Genomic DNA, 15,462 nt, shown 5'->3' with positions numbered 1-15,462 from the left:
CATTAAGAGTTATTAAGCTTCCTTGGCTAAGTGCAAGTGCTGTGTGTGTGTGTGTGTGTGTGTGTGTGTGTGTGTGTGTGTGTTAGATGGTGAGCGAGTTGATGGGTGGATATATGGATGGTAGATATGTAGACTGTTGGATATATGGATGGTGGATGTCAGTTGAGAAGATAGGTGGACGGTGGGTTCATGTGTGGGTGGGTAGGTGGATAGCAGAATGGACTGATAGATCAGCCCAGTCTTGGGCAAGAACATAATCGATCTCATATAGAGAAACCAGATTATGTGTTGCTGAATGCTAACTTTGCTTAAAAGTCACTTTGCTTTAGTGAATGAATCTAGCTTTCCTCTTCCTTCTATTAAACCATGGACTGAAGTTAATTCTTTCATTGGAAGAAATGTCTGAGAATCTGCCCCTGATTCTTTGAATAGAGAAGAGGTGTCCTGCATGCATGAGAAAGGCTCACACAGAGGACAGATTTAAACAGGGGCACTTTATCATGGTTACTGCTGGCCTCTCAATGGTCAAAGCAAATAATGTCATGACCATCTAAACTGTGAGGCCACAAGAGCACTGCTGCCTCTTCTGAAGAGTCCCATCCGAAGCCGTCAGCAGGCATCAGTTCAAGCGCTACAGAAGCTGCTCCCACCTAGCCATGAGCTCTCCTCGGATGGATGTTTTCTACTTCACTCCTTCTGTAATGACTGGGTCATTGAGATCATTGCCTGCAATTAGTGACAGTCAGGCGAGCGAGAGGATTGTGGGATGTCTTTCCCTAGCCCCACTGACCATGGACATTTCACACTAACCCGGTTCCTAGCTAGATAGTTCTGTGTTGCCACAAAGATATTTTAAAAAATCAAGAATGTTAAGAGAGAAGGAACCAGAGAGGAGAGCATGAGTTGTGTGCTACAAATAACCCAGTCAGCTGCGCACGGCTCATGATTCAGGGCATTTTCGTGACATGTTATCACTGTCTTGAACAGGAAGTTTGTATTTTAAAAATCTGGGGTTTTAAGTTAATGGACAATAGAGAATTATGTCTTATCTTTAGAACTATTGTATCATTTTTTTTAAAATGTGACTTTAGTCATTACTATTGAAATGGTCATCTGGCAACCTATTTTTAAAACACAATTCTCTAGTAGTTTTAATTCAGGTCAATGGTGACTCCCCTGTAGAGGCAATTGTTACTTTATTGTAGGTTATACTACCCTCATTCTAATTACTATCTCTGCATTGTAGCAGTAACAAACACCCTAGAATGTCTAAAATAAGAAGAGTACTTTGTAAATGACATTATTTTTAAAAATTATTATTATTATTAATTTTTGCCTAATGAGGAGTCCTTGCCTGTGCAAATCACCACAGAGTTAGGAGTAAAATTTTATACTAGAAAGCAGCATTTTTTTTCCAACAGAATTCATTAAAAAAAAAAAAAAACAAGAGACTGAGTTAGTGGGGGCAATATTTTGAGGGAAAATGCACAGCTTCATAAGTGATTTTCCATACTGAAGCATCTTTTGAGTTAAACCAGGACCAGGGGTAGTTTATGGTCGGCCTTGCTTTCACTTTTCTCAGGACAGTGTCAGGGTCCTGGACTGAGCCAAGAGGGTACAGGCTGAACAGCCCTGACCTGAAACTCAAAGTCCAAACAAACCCCAAAACTTTTGGTACAGACAACTCTGTACAAATGTCCAAAATCCCAAAAGATTCCACAGTCTGGAAGGTTTGAGGGACTGAGCGTTGAGACGTCTTGCTCAGCCCATTGCACAGCCTAGCCTAAAAGTCACTATGTAGACCAGGCTGATTCACAGAGAGCCAACTCTTTCTGCCTCCCAAGTGCTGGGATTAAAGGCGTGCACACCACCATACCTGGTCCTCACCCCGTTTTCCTGATGTACTCTCATGTACGTCCTCGCACGCACGTGCACATGTGGGCATGCACACACATTCTCACACATACCATATAGACCTGTCGCACTAGCGCACGTGTCTGCCATATATTCCTGTTCCCCTCGTGTGAGCCGCTCTCTTTTGAGGACTACTTTTCAAAGGTAACTGACTCATCCAGGATAAGCACGCACTTAACCTTCGTATAGTTTTCCGTGGTTGAAAGGGTTTAGGAGTAACCCATGATAAATCTTAGTTTCAGCTATGGCTCTCATAATTAGATACTCCAGCTGTTCTCCCATATCAGAACAGCTTGCTAGAAGACGTGTCCAAGTGGGTACATTTTTAAAGACTTCTGTTTCTAAAGTGTCAATGAACCATCCCATCGTAGTTCATTTGAGGTGCTTAAGCTCAGAAAATAAAATTAAGACAGCCCTCGAAACACACAGAAGAAAACCTATCTATTTGCACTTCATCCAAAGCTTCCGTCATTCCTTAATGCTGGACGAGAAGAGGGGGATATCTAAGTTTATATTTTTTTTTAGATTGGCTTTTCCAAAGTCATTTTGCCCAGTGCACGAGCCAAGAGATTGTGTTATGTGGAAGCTACTGGGCCAGTTAATCTCCACGTGTGAATGGCTGCTTGGCGATTGTGAAAGGCAGTAACAGTGACACAGCTTTAATGGGAGCAATTCTTCCTGGGAGCTGAGCTCGTGTTGCCTTAGATGAGAAACACACATGTCCTCCATCCCCCATGCTTTATGGTGCCTAAGTCTGGACAGTCTCCTACCTGCAAAGAAAGTTCATCAAATGGGAGTGGAGGCCCAGCAAGGAACCCAGCAAAGAGTCACGCTGGGTGCTTTCTTGTTGTGTATGTGTTATGTGTTTTGTGCTTTGCTGAATGAATGTTCTTGTTGTGTGCGTGTTTTGTGTGTTTGTCGAATGAATGTTTCTCTTTGAGAATGTCTTGCTTTGTGTTCTTGTTTCTTCATGGGACATTTATATTCTTGTTTCTTCACCGGACGCTTTGAGGGACTGGGCTATGATGCTTTTTGCTCAAGGACAAGGCAAGCTTGGTATTATGGGGTGAGATACTCTAAGACAAGGAAGGCTGAACTCCTGCTGTTTAGCCAGATTCCTCTTATCTCTTTGGAAATCAAGGAGATGCATTCCACTCTTTCCCTCAGCAGGCACAATGGAAAACATAGTTTAGAAAAAAGAAAGAGAGAGAGAGAGAGAGAGAATTTCCTCTTCTTCCCAGGGCTTTGAACTGATGTTTGTTTCAGACATTGTCTCATTGTCCTTTTTAAGAACAGGCATTGATTTTTGGCTTTTCCTGGACATTATTATTTCTGTGTTTAGGACTTTTTCTCCTTCTGTGTCAGTTATCTCAGAGAATGACCTTGCTAACCGAGCCATGAAAACGCATTAACTTGGGCTCTAGAGACTGAATCCTGTCTCTGTGGTATATACTCTGAATCTGTATTGTACTTTTTTTGGAATTTAAACTGATACTGGACTAAGTGGGAAGATCTTAGCTTCCCAGCTTGTACGTTGACATTAAATAACTGCATCTTGACCAGAGTTTTGTTTCTAAACTTGTATGTCTCGTGCTTTTTGTTTTATTTTGTTGGCACTCAGAGATGTGGCCCTGGTGGGAGGACACGGCAGTCTGGTCCTGTGTGTTGGGTGACATTAAAGTCGTGTGTCTCTCCGGATGATGCTTTTTCTGTTTGCCAGTTAAGCCCCTGCTAGGGTTTTTTCAGATGCCTGTGCTGAACTTGGGGGAAGGCTGTGGCATTAGCATGGCCAGTGTGGGGTATAGAATGAGCTGGCAAGGGCGGTTCAGATAGAATTGGTGTTGACAGAGATTCTTATAAAGTACTGACTGTTAGTTAATCAAAGATACTCCGCAAGATCAGCCCTGGGTAAGGACACAGCTTCTGTGGTTTTCCTGACTGCATGATTATCATGTGTCTCTTTGGTGAGCTTGCTTTGATTTGTTGACATGTTTACTTTCAAATGTCTGCCAATCTACAAGTCCCACATGGCCACTTGAACTAGTGTGACCAGAGGACCCAAAGATGTGCCATTTGATGGGATTGTCCTGAATCATACACTGTCTCTTTGGGAACAAGGCCCACGTGTGGGCTATTTCACCCTCCACTTGAGGGTCCTACTCTTCTCTACTGGACACAGTACAGCCAGCATCTGTAGCTTGGCTTTGAAGCAGAGCAGATACACCCACACAAAGGCACATTGAAATGCAGTACCCATCTTTGTGGGGATGGTCCAAGACTCAGGCATCTTCTGTCTATGTGGTCTATTTACCAGCTCCCAGCTCTCTAGCACTCTGTGAGCTCGTCCTATAGCCAGTGTCACTGCCCAGAAGATCTGCAGATAACTGGAAACACAGGCATCTCAAACTCTGTACAGTTGGTTTGTTGTTTTTGTGTTTTGAGACTGAGCCTTCTTATGCTTTCTGCACTGTCCTTGAACCCTCAATCCTCATGTCTTAAGCTTCCGATGGCTAGGACTGCAGACATGGATGCTACAGCCAGTTCAGGGTGCTTTTCTGCTGAGCAGTGACCTTTGCTCCTTCCAGAGGACACAGGAAAGAGTAGTGATGCTCTGAGTTAGACCCAAAAAGCAAGAGCTTTTAAAAGACAGCTATAAAATGCCCAAGTATCTTTTTTTTTCCTTTTTTTTTTCTTTTTGTTTTTTTTTTTTTTCGAGACAGGGTTTCTCTGTGTAGCCCTGGCTGTCCTGGAACTCACTTTGTAGACCAGACCAGGCTGGCCTCGAACTCAGAGACCTGCCTGCCTCTGCCTCCCAAGTGCTGGGATTTAAGGCATGTGCCACCGTGCCTGGCTCCAAGTATTTTTATTAAGCCCACCTCCCAATAGGATAAAGTTTTCAAATAATTTTTAATCTAATAAGGTCTATTTTCCTCCCAACTAAGCCAGGGGAGAAGAATGTCTGGGCACTAAATAAAAGCTTAGGTATAACAATGTTATTTTTCCTGTCTCTTGGTGATTAGATGCAATTTTCTCCATTTGGTGATACAATGATTGTGGCCACATTAGATAGTGCTGGTGGATTGATACAAAGGAAAACTAAGCATAATGAAGTAACATTTATTTTTACTCTTTAAGTTAAAAATTCTCAGGGACTGCCGGGGCCTAGCAAACACAGAAGTGGATGCTCACAGTCAGCTAATGGATGGATCACAGGGCTCCCAATGGAGGAGCTAGAGAAAGTACCCAAGGAGCTAAAGGGATCTTCAACCCTATAGGTGGAACAACATTATGAACTAACCAGTACCCCTGAGCTCTTGACTCTAGCTGCATATGTATCAAAAGATGGCCTAGTCGGCCATCACTGGAAAGAGAGGCCCATTGGACACGCAGACTTTGTGTGCCCCGGTACAGGGGAACGCCAGGGCCAAAGGGGGGGAGTGGGTGGGTAGGGGAATGGGGGTGGGTGGGTAAGGGGGACTTTTGGTATAGCATTGGAAATGTAAATGAGCTAAATACCTAATAAAAAAAAATTCTCAGGGACATTCAAATGAAAGCTATAAATAGTTGTAAAACTATCTAATGAAATGGAAATAGATTTTATTTCCCAGGTATTAGCAATTCTCTTGTTATGCTTCAACGGGAGTGCTGAGCCTTTTAAAGCTTCTGGGTTCCAGGTTGATGGGGGCAGGGGGAGATAGGGGACACCAGCACCCTGTGATGTGTTTCAGTAACTCATGGCCAGGAAGCAGGCACAATCAAGACCAAGCACAGGGCCATTGTTCCAGTAGGGGCAGGTCCACTAGACTTAGAATTATTCTAACTTTTGAGGACCTGTAGAAAATTACACTTAGATCAGATCTAAGGCTTATATCTCATATAAGGCTTTTATTGCTGTGTTATACTCCTAAAGATTTCTGTTGGTAGGAACATCCGAAAATGGATTTTTTTCAGTGACAAGTTGTCAGATGGCAGTCCTAGCCATATTAGTTACTTCTGTTGCAGCTTAAAGGAGGAAGTGCTCCTTATGGCTTGCAGTTTATGGGGATACCAGCAGTCAGTCCCATGCCACCTGAAGGATGAAACTGCATGCTCACCTCTAGAGGGACTGGAAGCAGTGAGAGGGTCTGACCTCAGCTGGATTTCTCATTTGCCCATCATCCTGTCAGGGACCCCACCCCAGGCACTAGATGGTCCCACTCACACGAGTGTAGGAAAGATCTGACCACCTCAGTGATCTTTGTCTGGGAAGAGAATCTGACACACTCAAACAAGTGACCTACAAAGTTCCTGATCCAATCAAGTTGACATCCGAATTAGACCTCACACTTCCCCATGACCGTTACCTTTTGTGGAGGCATATGGAACGGTGCCATACAATTCACTCATTTTTAACAACAATTGATCATTTCTTCCCAGGCTCTACTTCTGACTTTCACAAGTCCCAAGTTAGCTTAAAAGGGTCTACCCCCCCCCCCTACCAATAATGATATACCACCCCTCCCCCACCTTCATTTCTTCCCTTTTTTCTCTTTTGTCTTTTTTCCTCCCCCCCTTTTTTTTGTTGTTGTTGTTAATCAAGGTGGGGGAAAGGTTTCAGCTTTTAAAGATGTGAATTGGTTCCCTTTTTTTTTTTTTTACAACCTCTCTCCCTCCCAGGGTTCTGTGGTCTCTAGGTGCTAAAGTACACACTGAAATTTGATTTGAATTTCTTTAGAGATCTTTACTACTGGGAGGTGGTTTGCTCCATCTTTCTGGCATAAACCTGGAGAATTCAGCTCTGATTTGGAAGAGGGAGGCACTGACCTGCAAATTTAAAAAAGTATTTATTTAGGGTTGGTGAGATGGCTTAGCAGGTAAAAGCACTGACTGCTCTTCCAAAGGTCCTGAGTTCAAATCCCAGCTACCACATGGTGGCTCACAACCATCCGTAATGAGATCTGATACCTTCTTCTGTTGTGCCTGAAGACAGCCACACCTCCCCTCCCCCCAACATATCCCATTCCTATCCTCCTTGACTGCTTGTAGTCCTCCTCCTTCCTGTAGTCCTCCCCCTCTGTAGTTCTCCCTGCCCCCTGTAGTCTTCTCTGCCCCTGTACTCCTCCCTCCCCCTGCTCAGCTTTTAGTTATTACTGTCCTTTGTCAGATGGGTATTGAGACATTTAGCAAGAAAAGAAAAGTTGTTTATTTAACTTTCAATAGGATGCACTTTAGCATGAAGCACCTTATGTATTTGTGAGTCTAAAACTTGGCATTCTCCTCAGATTAAGCGAACTAGACATTTGACAGGTGGTTTAACGAACCAGATCACTTTTCTACTTTTTTCTCTATGGAGACTTATCCTGACTCCCAAGAAATGGTGTGAGAGAACTCTAATCAATAATTGGGGATTCAGCATTGCCCTAGATCACTCTAGAAACAGCGCTCAAAGGAGGCCCCCCCCCCCCAAGTCTTAGGAGAGAGGCTCTGAGGCTGAGCCACTGTTTTTGCAGTAGAGAAAGAGGAGGAAGATAGTAACAATCACAACAAAGGCCCTTTATAGAAAGATGTTCAGAAGCAGTCTCTCTAGACTGTTATTTTGACTTCTCTGGCAAACGTTTTCTCCAGTCTGTGAGTGGATAGATGCTGTGTAGCTTACTGCAACTCCCCAACAAAGTTCTTATGGCAACTAATGGCAACTATTAGGTATTTTCCCAAAAACACTTAAGTGTTAGCAACAGCAAAGGAGATGCGGTTATGAGCGCTGACTTAGGCACGCTCTCAGGTAAGCACAAGATATTTATACGCAGAAAGGGCATCCTTTGCTTTTAGGGAAAATAAGAGCATAGAAGTTGATAATCCTAGAACACAGAAGAAAATTTGTGTGTACTTTTTATCAGTTACCCAGTGAGTGCAACCTTTTGCGCCAGAGGCATTTAGAAGTGTTTGGTGATGATAATATGCTTGGAAAACCAAAACAGCCAAATCAAGAGGAGTTGTGAGCACACCTGTCCGGTTTTCATTCTCTTCCGAGTGTAGTGTTTGTAGACAGGACTTTGATAGCCAAAGTGGAAGGTGATTGAAGTTACAGACGTGTATATGAAACACTTCTGTTCCTTGCCCCTTGAACTCAAGGGGAAGCAGTGTCCAGCGCATTCCACCCTCTCTTCCTACTCAAACGTGAACTGTAATTGAAAGCCTGCTCCTCATTACACGGATTGACAGCCCATCTCTTTACAGCTTTAGTTTCAAAGCCATTTAGAGATTTTACCCGCCTAAGGACAAACAGCTATGTGTGGAGATAGAACATGGCTGCTTTAAAAGACAGAAAGACACCTTGGTAGAAGGGATGTCTTTCCTCTGGCCCCTCATTGTTAAGGTGGAAAGAGAATCCACTTGGCGAATATGGGATAAGGTGGTTCCCCCACCTGGTTGTAGCCGAGTTGTCATGGGGCCCAGATGGGAAAGTGAGTGTGCTAACTTCTGTCCAGCTAGTGTTTCCTCCAGCAGAAAGCCTTGCTGAAAAGGCTCATGGGGGTTGCTGATAACACGTGCTTGCTGGCATTTACAGAGTGAGAAGGCAGACTCAGAAGACCAGAGTTGTAGGATGCTCCTTCAGTACATTCCAGGCTGGAGAAAAGAGCAAGGGCGTATGAGAAGGCTTCCCTGCCAGTGTTTGCAGAACTTGGACGATTGACAAGCAGAGCATCAAGTTAATTGTTCTTGAAGCAGGAAGTCTGGAGTGGAGGAAGCAGGTGTTGGGAGATGATTGCCGAGTTTTGAAATTACCGGGTTAGCTCCTTTGTGCTTTCTGCTTTTGGACCCCTCTCAGTCCGTAGGCATTTGGAGGATGCTGTCCCTTTTACCTGTCGAGGAATCCTAAATCGGATGTGCATGGGAAAGGGAGGGTTTAAGCCCATTTAGAAGCAGGTAGCATACGTGCAGCAATGTTTCCAGGATCCATTTCTCTTTGTTTCTGTTTCTGTTTCTTTTTGGCTTTCAGCATCCCATACATTCAGAGAACTTGTGACAAAGAGTGAATTCTTATTTTTCAAATTGGTTTCAGACATTTCATGTTCATGTAATCTTGCCTATTGATTTCCTGATTTTTCTTTATTTTTTTGTTTTGTCCATTTTATTTTTAATCAGCTACATCAAATGGGTCTTTGGAGGGCCTGGATAACCAGGAGGGAGGGGTGTGCCAGACAAGAGCCATGAAGATCCTCATGAAAGTTGGACAAGGTAAAGATCATCTGCTTCTTTGTGAAGCCACTGTGACCTGGTGTGTCCCCAGCTAGTGTGGCACCAGGTGACGCTCATTGTCACCCCTCCTTTTAGTTTTGAAGGCAGACCCTTCTCTGCACTTTGAACCACTGGCAGAGTGTCCCCCAAGGTGAAATACTCAGCATTTCTTATTGGAGATCTCTCTAAAAGTTCAGGTCAGCAAGACAGAGTGTCTCTGTGTTACCACAGATATGCATGTTTCTCTTTACAATGCAGAACACCTCTTTGAAAAATCAAAGTCTCCAGTATGTAAACAGTGGTTCTGCAGCTTTGTTTCATTTTCAAATCTGGACAACCAAAGAACCATGTTTCCATGTAGAATAACCTATTGTGCAGAAAGAAAGAATTATTCTTCTAATTAGAAACCGGTATAGTAGTCAATCAACTTGCTCAGTTAAATTGAAATGTCATCTGCAATGCTTTGACTGCCAAATGCAAGAATCCCTATAGTTTCCACAGATGGCCTCCCAATCTAAACCTCCAAAATAACTAGGATAACTGTTCTGATTAAAAAGGAAGATTATATTCTTGTATTTCACAGTGTTTTGCATAAAGAGTCTTATGTTCGTTGCTATTCGTGCCTCTTGAGATATGTGTGCAGCTCTGAAGCTAGCTATAGTCAGATGTCTGTGCCATGATTAATCACTTGTTCTTCATATAGATGCAAGTTCTGCTGGATCAGCCAGGAATCACGGTCCAACAAGACGTCCAGAGCTAGAAGCTGGTACAAATGGGAGAAGTTCAACAACAAGTCCCTTTGTGAAGCCAAATCCAGGTACAGTGGTGTGGTGTATGTGTGTGAGTCTGTGGGGTGCATTGTGTGGCTCCTTGAGAGAATCCTCAGAGCACGTCTGCACTGGTGGGGTTCACCTCAGCCGTGCTGCCTGCGCGCTGCGCTCAGTGAGCCGGTATTAACTTGGCCAATAAGACAGACTAATTTATTCCCATCAAAGTCTTACAGTTACAGTAACAGAGCTCGCCAGAAGTGTCAGTTACCAGTGACGCTCCACCAGACGGGTTTTCATTGGCTGATGCTGTCTCCTGCTCACTGCTGACACCATCCCAAAGCCGATTTAATGTATATATAATTTGTGCCCTAATCCCTGTCTAATTACATCTAATCCACAAAGAGCCTCAAACGATCCTTTTCTGAATTTTAGAAAACGCTGCCTAATGTCATAACTTCCAGGTGGCTGTTCTTAATGTTTTTCACATTCTGTGTATAAAAAATAAAATATTATAGGGCTTACTAACCAAAGGACACCATGCTCTGTAAAAATCGGCTCATTTTCTCAACAGCCCTGCTTCCGTGTGCTGATGTCGTTGTAAGGAGTAGTCAGTGCGCTGAGGATTCTACACACACACACACACACACACACACACACACACCAGCACTTTTGGACTAGGGATCTGTGTGCTGGATAGAGGTGATGGGAATTTGGATTTATGGTAATATTCTGTCTCTTTCCAAGAGTCAAGAAAGGAAGGTTCCCCCCCCCCCAACTTTCAATGACAAGATGTGTCAAATTCTTGTGACAAATTGATAAATGGATAGTATAATGGTGCCAGGCAATTCTTTAGTGCTAACATTTGGGTTAGCAGTCTGTTCGGTGCCAGAGCGTCTGCTGCCTTCCAAATATATTTTAAGTGTAAATCAAATAATACAACCGAGTTACGAGTTGAAGCCTTTCCCGGGTCCCATCACTCCTTCCTTTCTGGCGCATCGCTGCTGGTAGGCAGGGCTTCTGTGGAAGGCGGGCGTTTAAAGACGGACATATAACACCCAGTTTCCAGCATGAGGGAAGAGCAGGCCAGGCCAGGGCTGCACCATGCTCTGGAGTAGCTGCGTGTGCCTTTTTTCCAGCCGAGCCTGGTGCATCACCGGGAAGTGCAGAGGCTAGGACGGCCCAGGGCTTGCTGGCTGTCTCGCCATTCTGCTGCCGGTGACACAGACAAGGAAGCAGTTGGGGATTGTATGAGCATTGGACCTTGAGGCTCCTTTGCCCTGTCTGTCAAGTTCGCTCTGAGGGTTGAGCGTTGGACATGCTTAATTATTACATTTCGGGGTTTCTGCAAGAAACAGGGCACACCCAGGACTCTGGTAACTGGCTCTTCTTGCTCCTGTGCAGGTTCTAGCACCGATGGCAACAGCGCGGGGCATTCCGGGAACAATCTCCTGGGTTCCGAAGTGGCCTTATTCGCAGGGATCGCATCAGGATGCATCATCTTCATCGTCATCATCATCACTTTGGTGGTGCTGCTGCTCAAGTACCGCAGGAGACACCGCAAACACTCTCCACAGCACACGACCACGCTGTCTCTCAGCACACTGGCCACGCCCAAGCGAGGTGGCAACAACAATGGCTCGGAGCCCAGTGACGTTATCATACCACTAAGGACTGCAGACAGCGTCTTCTGCCCGCACTACGAGAAGGTCAGCGGGGACTATGGGCACCCGGTGTACATCGTGCAGGAGATGCCCCCACAGAGTCCTGCCAACATTTACTACAAGGTCTGAGGCCTGAGACCTGCGCCTCCCAAGGGAACTCGCACCTTGTTCTTGGGCACGCAGGGACTGCCTGAGCCTGGCTGTGGGGGCAGGATGCCTCCTGGAAGAGCCTGGATCTGGACAGTTTTGTAGTCTGTAGCTTTTCCGACCCTGGGGACCACAGACCCTCCCCGGAAGCTGGAAGACTGCTAGGAGATCCCCACTTGGACTGCCGCGGCCCCACGCGGACCTCCAAGCCATGCACCCAGCCACTCAGGCCTCTGCAGAGCCCGGGGAGGACACGGTAGGCTATGGATGGCGCAGCAGCATCTTAGGAGAAGGTTGCGCACCAGGCCGGCCCCTGCCTCCACGTTTCCTGCCGTGCACACTGGACTTATCACTTGGACCTCGGGTTCAGTAAGGTTTTCAAAGATCTCTAGTGTTTAGTCCTCACTCACTCACTCACTCACTCACTCCTTCTCTTGCCAGGGCTCTGCAGCAAACTCCCTAGACCCCTCACTCCACGTACTGCATCATTACGGGACACTCACCACAGAGTCCCAGCTCCACCCTTTACACCAAGATCAAATTAGATGGGTATTAGGTACAGAAGAACCCTGCTTGCCTGGAGGCCGGGTCAGCCGGGAAGCGCAGATGTGTGGAGGAGTGAGGAGGTGCTGGCTGCCACGGCAGGTCAAGGCTGCTTGCTGCCCCTGGAGCATAGTAGGGATGCAGGAAGGAAATAGATAATGCTTTGGTTTTTCTGAGAGGACAGAGACAGGTGGGAGGTGACTGACTGGTGAGTGGTGGGGAGCCTTTCACTACCACACAGCTATGCAGCAGGGAATCAAAAGTCCCTCTCCTGCGGGGAACAAAGGGGCCATTGTTGTGAAAGGACCAGCTAGAGCACAGAGGGAGAGGGCAGGCCTCCGGTGAAGTGCTGGGGCAGAACTGCAGAGGTACTGGAAATAAAAAGCGCAGCGCAGAGCTGTGGGAGAGTCCGTCTGCTTTGGGAGATGTTTTAAGCAGACTCAGCTGCTATATTACCACGTTTTTATTAAAAACACAGGGAAAGCATTTAGGAGAAGAGCAGAGAGCCAAATCTGACCTAGAAGTTGAAAAGCCAAAGGTCAAACAGGCTGTAAGTCCATCACCACTGAGGTTATTGGAGAATTCTCATTAGGAAAGGCAGGTCAGATTCCCCAGGCCCCATAAGTGCCCCTTCCCCCTCCCTGATTGAGCCTTACACGTTGGTTTTTGGTTTATGGCCGTGCTGTCCGGGCTCCAAGGCAGTACCCGGGCTCCATGTCAAAGCAAAGCACACATGGCCCACCTCTTAGAGTCCTTGAGATGGAAGTAAGTTATGCCGCGGAAGGAAAGGCGAAGATAGGACATATTTATAATAGGTGTATAGAACACAAGGGATATAAAATGAAAGATTTTTACTAATATATATTTTAAGATTACACACAATACACACCAGAAGACGTGGAGTTCGGTGGTGGTGGTGGTCGTGGTGGTGGTGATTAAAGTGACCCCAGCGCTTAGTGCTTTAAAAAGTGAAAGATTGGGTAGCTACTCCCCGAAACGTACCAATAGCAAGAAAAGTATCCATAATGAGAGCAAATGGCAAAAATAACACGGTCCTGCGGGAATCTCGCAGAACCGTAGACTAGGAATGCCAGCCCCCCAAATTGATGTGACCCTGCCCCGGGTTAGACAATGATAAAATGCGCTGGCCTTTATTTTCTGTGTTGGGTTTTCCCTTGCCTTATGGGCTGAAGTGTTCTCTAGAATTTAGCAGGTCACACTGAGGGGATTCCAGTTTAACTGTGGGTCCCTCCTCCTCTCCTACCCCATCCCTGCCCTTCCAGAGAATAACAGGAAGCCTTCCTTTTTTTTTTTTTTTAAGTGCTATGCAAAAGAGACATCTTTAACAGAGTCCTGTTACTATGGTAACATTTTGCTTTCTGAATTGGGAGGAAATAAAAATTGTAATGACAGCATTTGAAGGTTCTCAGACCTCCAGTGAGTACCTGCAAAAATGAGTTGTCACAGAGATTATTCCCTACTTCTCAAACCTGAAAATGATGTTGGTTCGATGTGTGTGTGTGTGTATGAGTGGGTGTGTGGTACATGTGTGTACATATATGTATAATATATATCTCCAGTATATATTATATATATCTATATCATATTTCTGTGGAGGGTTGCCATGGCAATCAACTGCAGTACATATGTAGTTCTTTCCATCACCCTAACCTCTCCTGCGCATTCACACAAGAGTTTCTTGTAAGCCATCAAAAGTTAATTCTAGGGGGAGAGGGATGAGGCGGGGAGACATGGGAAACCGTCTGATTTTAATGAAATCAAATGTCTGTGTCATCGGTTGGCTACGTTTTGGTTCTATGCTAAACTGTGAAGAATCGGATGAATTGATGAAGAGTTGAGTTACCTGCAACCCATTGAGAAGTGTCCTGTGCGTCTGTTTTGTGTCTGGTGCAGAAAATGACAATCTACCAACTGTCCCCTTATTTGGAGTTGGTTCAGCTTTGGAAAGTTACTGTAAATGCCTTGCTTGTATTATCATCCCTAGTCACCTGACTTCGGAGCTTGCACCATCGTGTTTTAAGTGAAGACGCTGTAAATAGGTTCAGATCTTACCGTCTATGGATTCGGGTGTTACAGTAGCCTTATTCACCTTTTTAATAAAAATACACATGAAAACGAGACAGTAATGGCTTTTCTTACCCAGATTGTGTACATAGAGCAATGTTGGTTTTTTATAAAGTCTAAGCAAGATGTTTTGTATAAAATCTGAATTTTGCAATGTATTTAGCTACAGCTTGTTTAACGGCAGTGTCATCCCCTTTGCACTGTAATGAGGAAAAAAAAAAGGTATAAAAGGTTGCCAAATTGCTGCATATTTGTGCCGTAATTATGTACCATGAATATTTATTTAATTTCGTTGTCCAATTTGTAAGTAACACAGTATTATGCTTGAGTTATAAATATTTTTTCTTTGTTTTATTTTAATAGCCTGTCATAGGTTTTTTTTTTAATCTGCTTTAGTTCCACATGACAGTTAAGCCCCAGAAATGAGATCCGAGCAGCCACATTCCACGTCTGTTTCAAAATGAATTTGTTCTTAAAAAAAATAAAATATTTTTTTCCTATGGAAAAAGCGCCTTCAAAGTATTTTCCTTTCCTTTTCATTTTTTCTTTTGATTTTCTTTCTTTTTCTGTTGTGTATTATGATTTCCTTCCTTTTGTTATTTCCCAAGTCACAGTTACCCAGAGACTTCTGCTCCTGGACCCTTTTATGCCCATCTCGGAAGACAAGTTGTGCATGTGTTACAAATAAAGTTTGATTAAAGCCCTGACATCCATGCAGGAAATGCCTCTGGTTGCACCTGTGTATTGCACAGTGAGCGCGGTCAGCCACACAGTGAACCCTGAGAGAAGAGGGAAATAATGTATTTGGATTACATTTCTGTGTCAGCCAACCATTTTGGCAGGTTAACCCCAAGGTAACAGAGGAAGTCAGATGGTCTTCATAAAATTTTACCTAGAGGAAAACATTGTAAAACTGAATTAAGGCAAGCCAGAGTCCAGCAATGAGATGCCTCAGCTGGTGACATACCTACCATGCAAACATGAGATCTGATACCCTGTCCTCCTCCCCATGAACAAGCTGACTGGGTTGGCCTGTACCTCCTGGGGGAAGACTGGCCAATACCTTTGAAATAAGGTCTGGTGGAGAGTCAGGGAAGGGAAACAACTGATGTCAACCTGCGTGG

General features: G+C 44.7%; 1 protein-coding gene across 3 annotated transcripts in view; it reads left to right on the top strand.

Annotated features, from left to right (window-relative positions):
- Positions 1-15,045, top strand: part of Efnb2 (ephrin B2) — a 44,008-nt gene extending 28,963 nt beyond the window's left edge. The window contains exons 3-5 of one of the 3 annotated variants that reach the window (XM_011242036.3): positions 9,040-9,132; positions 9,836-9,949; positions 11,304-15,045. In XM_011242036.3, the coding sequence (XP_011240338.1) occupies positions 9,040-9,132; positions 9,836-9,949; positions 11,304-11,692 (596 nt within the window). In that variant the 3' untranslated portion in view covers positions 11,693-15,045. The remainder of the gene's footprint in view (positions 1-9,039; positions 9,133-9,835; positions 9,950-11,303) is intronic. The other 2 variants (NM_010111.6, NM_001368299.1) reach the window with 2 other exon arrangements.
- The last annotated feature ends 417 nt before the right edge of the window (positions 15,046-15,462 follow it).

This window comes from Mus musculus, chromosome 8 (genome assembly GCF_000001635.26).
Source record: "Mus musculus strain C57BL/6J chromosome 8, GRCm38.p6 C57BL/6J".
NCBI classification, from domain to species: domain Eukaryota; kingdom Metazoa; phylum Chordata; class Mammalia; order Rodentia; family Muridae; genus Mus; species Mus musculus.
Note: the sequence above shows the minus strand (reverse complement) of the source record. Positions and strands in the feature narration are given on the sequence as shown.